This window comes from Pteropus vampyrus, unplaced genomic scaffold (genome assembly GCF_000151845.1).
Source record: "Pteropus vampyrus isolate Shadow unplaced genomic scaffold, Pvam_2.0 Scaffold72, whole genome shotgun sequence".
Classification (NCBI taxonomy): Eukaryota; Metazoa; Chordata; class Mammalia; order Chiroptera; family Pteropodidae; genus Pteropus; species Pteropus vampyrus.
In genome coordinates, this window is record NW_011888853.1 from 1,270,862 (window position 1) to 1,275,558 (window position 4,697).

The 4,697-nt window shown below is 59.0% G+C and overlaps 1 protein-coding gene across 1 annotated transcript; it reads right to left on the reverse strand.

The window, feature by feature from the left end:
- Window positions 1-7: 7 nt before the first annotated feature.
- Window positions 8-4,487, reverse strand: BTBD17 (BTB domain containing 17; the record flags this gene model as incomplete). Its single annotated transcript, XM_011361884.1, has 3 exons — window positions 4,403-4,487; window positions 2,262-2,538; window positions 8-815 (listed from the first exon to the last, which is right to left on the reverse strand). Coding segments are annotated over exons 1-3 (1,170 nt in total), but the record flags the coding sequence as incomplete, so codon positions are not given.
- Between the last annotated feature and the right edge of the window lie 210 nt (window positions 4,488-4,697).

Here is a 4,697-nt window from a genome sequence, read left to right on the forward strand (position 1 = left end):
GTCGTGGCCGGCCGTCCTCGGGGCGCGCGACGGGAAGTGCGGTGCCCGCGGCATCCGCGTAGACTGGCCGCAGGCTGACAGGCAGCCAGCGTGGCGAGAAGAGCACGTTCCACGTGACGCGGCGGCCCGAGTCGTGGCCGCTCGGACCCAGCTGCGTCTGGAAGCTGGTGCTGCGGTCGTCGCGGGCCGGGTTGTTGATGACCCACGAGGCGCCCCAGGCAGGCGCGAGGTAGTTGCGGGGCAGGAAGGCGCTGCCATTGACATCGAAGAATTTGGCGTAGTGCAGGGGCGAGGCGGCGTGGAACTGGTAGGCCTGCAGCAGGAGGTCAGCCACAGCCCGGCCGTGGCTCGCCAGAACGGCCGAGCGCGCCTGCAGCTGGAACAGCTGCGCCGGTGGGATCATGGGGTAGCGGATGGCGCGTAGAGCCCACTCAGCCACCGCGGCTGGCGGCCGAGCGCGACCCAGCCACGCCTCCAGCGCGTGGAACAGCTCCAGTTCGTCCTGCAGCACCAGGTCCGAGCGCGGCAGGAGCTGCGCCAGCAGCTCAGGGCTCACGGCGCCCCACTCGGTGCTTCCCGCCACGGCCGACAGGTTCCAGGCCAGGAACTGCAGGCAGCTCTGGCGCAGGGCCTCGTCTCCGGTGCTCACCGCGTAGTGGTACCAGCCCACCGCCGGGCCTGCGCCGCCTGCCAGGTGCGCGCGCATGTAGTCGGCCACTCCCCGCTGCAGGGAGGCCACGCCGTACTTGGTGGCCAGCCTGTGCAGGGGGATGGCCTGGACCAGCAGCACTGTCAGCTCCCCGCAGTACAGGTACCTGCGGGAGAGGTGCAGATTCGAGGCGGGGTCAGGGCGGGGCCACTCCGCTCCCCCCCCCCACACACACACAACACACACGCCCATCTCCACTCTGCTCCGATTTCTGAGTCCAGAGGGGACCCTGCCATAGATGGAGAGCTTTGTGGTCAGGGGCACAAAGGGAGCAGTGGGCCCTGAGGCTTCCTGCCTTTTCCTCTCAAGGACTCTCCCATGCCTATTCTGCTTCCCAGCCTCCTCCGTGGACACATGGAAATAGCATGTGTTTATTGAGCATCTAGTAGGTGCCCAGCTCTATGCCAGAACAAAACAGACATGGCTCCTGCCATTGTGCAGTTAACCACCTGGGTTCAGATCCAAGTCCTGCCACCTACTGGCCATGAGTGGGCAAATAATTTAACTTCACTCATCACTGAGCCTTATGTTAACCTAGGAAAGAGGGAGCCGCCTCCACCCCCGGGGTTCCTGTGGCAATCAGAATGAATGGTACTCGCTACAAAGCAGGCGGTCACACAGGTTACTTCCCACTCCGCCCTCCCCTTTGCTTGCAGCTCATCTTTCTGACTGTCTCCCCGCTCTCGCTATCCATTATCGCTTGTGCTCACTCACCCCGTCTCCGTCCGCTGCCGTCCCTCTGCTCAACCTTTTTGCCAGTACCCACTGGCACATGCTCCATGGTGTGTGGCACTGACTGCCAGATACCTGCCCCAACACCCATGTCTCCCCTTTCAGCCCCACATGTCTGCATCTGAGAATAAAAGATATTCCCCAGACCTCCCCATAGTGAGTGTGGCCTTGTGGCTAAATTCTAGCTAGTGGAATGTCAGCAGGGGCGCAGTATGAAATGCGGGGAAAGACTGGTTAAGTAGAACCTCCTGGGGTGGAGGGAAGACTCTTTTGGCCTTCTGTGTTATCCTCCTGTTGTCTGGAACTTGGATGTGATAGCTGGAATTCTTGCAACCATCTTGTCTAAGCCATGAAAACAGGGTTACTTTCTCAGACTATAGTGTGAATGGCAACCCCTTTGCCGTGCACTGGCAGGAGGCAGGCGAGAGAGGGAGCTGGCTCACTTTTTCAGCTCCCTAGCCCTGTAGTTCAAAACCTGGCCAGACACAAAATCACATGGAGGCTTTTTTTTAAAAAATGTGCTGAATCCAACCCCAGACCTAAAGCCAAAGATCCAGGGTGGAATCAAGGGATCTGAAGTTTTAAAAAGCTCTCCAGGCCAGGTTTGGAAACAGCTCTGGGGCATTTGGTAACTGACAGCAAACTACAGAGCTTACAGGCAGGGGCAGAGAGTCCCACTGTATTTGCAAGTGGGAGACAGGATAGAGGCGGAGGCTGCTTTGTCATCCTAATTGACATAATGACCTCTAAGGGGCCCGGGGCTTCAGTGAGGCTGTGAATGGAGGAGCCTGGCCCCCCAACCAATCCTTCCGCTCCCCACCTGATGAACTTGTCAAAGACGGCAGCGCAGTCCCTGGGCTCCTGCAGGACCACCTCGCTCTGATTACTCAGCAGCTCCCGGAATAGCTCGCTATGCATTCCCAGCAGCAGGCGGTGGGCGTGGAAGACACGAACCTCGTCGGTGCCCGCAGCCTGCACCCGCAGAACCACGTCGCTGGCATTGCCCTGCTTCAGAAGCTCCTGCAGGCGCTGGAGCAGCATCTGGGAGTGGTTGATGGAAGTGCCCACTGCCTCCCCGCCGACATCAGCTCTCTGGGCTGCAGCAGGAGGGAACACAGCACAGCCTGAGAAGGCACCAGGGCCCAGGGCCTTGATCTAGGGGTGCAGAGGGACCAAGTGGAGACACCTGTGCGTGGGTGTGGACAGAGGGCAGGTGGGCCTGGGGAGGCTGTGTGCACACCTGTTTGTGCCTATGAAGTACGTGGATTTCCTGTGTGTGCATGCAAGCACCCCCTTGGTAGGAAAGTTTGTGAACCTGACGCTGAGCAGACCCAGAGAGGATGCTCTTGGAAAGGAGGTGGATTCCTGGCAGGGAGAAGTCATGAACCAGTGTAGGACAAAATGCCCAGAACTGGTCTCCGTGATGCCAGACCCCCAGACAAAGGTTGAGGAATCTCTTGGTACCTGCCCTTCACTTCCTGAAGGATTGTCCACCTAATCTCTCGGAGGAGTTGTCAGAAGTGGTGTGTTCACCAACAGATATTTATTGAGCACCTACTACGTGCCGGACACTCTCGTAGGAGCTCAGAATATGGCAGCGAACAAAAGAAGTCAGGTCTTTACGCTCAGAAAAGTCACAGTAAGTACAAATAAGCACTCTAGTTTTAGACCGTGATAAATAAGTGGGGGTGAGGCTACTTTGGGTACAGGAACTAGGGATGGGCTCCCTGAGAAATGACCAGAAGGAGCTAGCCAGAGGATGAGTGTCCAGGCTGAGAACCAGCCCTGCAAAGGCTGAGGAGAATGGGCTTGGGATGCTGGGAGCAGAGAGGGTTAGGGGGCTGGAGGCTGAGTGTGAGGGGAGGAGTGGAGCGTGAGGCAAGGCTGTTTCCAGGCCCCGCTGCCCTCTTGGGTCCCCATCTGTGAGAGTGCACTCTCAGCGTGGGGCCTGTGGGGCACCAAGAAAATGCAGGGGCCCAGCGGGAATGGGATTCTCGTGGTACCTGCATGTCGAGGATGGCATTACCCTCCAGGCTGGCCACGCTGGACCTGCCACGTTTCCAGGGATGCCATGAGGGTCAGATGGGGACATGCACTCAGTTACAGAAAACTTCGGTGACAGAAAACACTGCCAGCAGCTTCCCCAACTGGAGAATGGAGTGAAAGGCCTCACAGAGAGGCAAGGAGGGCATGGGACAGCAGTAGATGAGGACCCACTGCCCCGCACTCACATGCACACACACACATACGCACATGCACATGCTCACACACACACATGCACATGCTCACATGCACGTGCACACACGCGCGTGCATGCACATGCTCACACATACGCACATGCGCATGCTCACACACACACATGCACACATGCACATGCTCACACACATGCACATGCTCACATGCACGTGCACACACGCGCGTGCATGCACATGCTCACACACGCACACGTGCACATGCTCACACACATGCACACACGCATGCATGCACATGCTCACACACACACATGCACACGCTCACATGCACACGTGCACACGCATGCACGCACGTCCACACGCACGCACACACACTGCGGCCTGTGGGGGCTACTAGAGAGAAGGCTCACGGAGGAGCAGAGCATCGGGGTGTGAGAGAGGGAGACAGGATAAAGGGAGGGTGAGAGCAGTGAGTGATTAATTTCCCAGCCCCACCTCCCCAACCTGAATGCTGATAGAGTCCCATCAGCCTCTGCCTGGAGCCGGCCGCCTGAGACAAAGGACAGTGGAAGGGTCTTCTTGTGGTTAGAACCCTGCTTGGTGGCCCAGCCCCTCCTCCGGTCTGAGACAGGTTGCCCTCCTCCCAGAAGGAATAGACTACTAGCCTGGCTGGCTGGACACCGCCCCCTCCTGGCCTGTGCAGGTAGGGCCAGAAGTTCCTGCCCTTCCTCCCTGTCCCTCACTCCCACCCCGCCCACTGCCCACTCACCTGCACGAGAAGCCAGGCCCACCAAGGTCAGGATGGCCCAGAAGCTGCCCCAGGACCCAGGCTTGGCACAGCCCAGCCTAAGCATCTTTGTGCCCCGTCCCTGTGTCCACTGGAGGGACAGCGAAGCCGAGACCACACTGCTCACATCTCTTCTCCTTATATAGGATCCAGCACAAGGGGCCAGCACCCTCCTTCCTGGCCAGCCTCCCTCCCCCAATCCAGCCTCTGCCATGGATTGGTGGAAACTGGCCCCAGCTGTTGCCCAGGCAACCTCTTAAGCCAGAGAGTGGCAGCC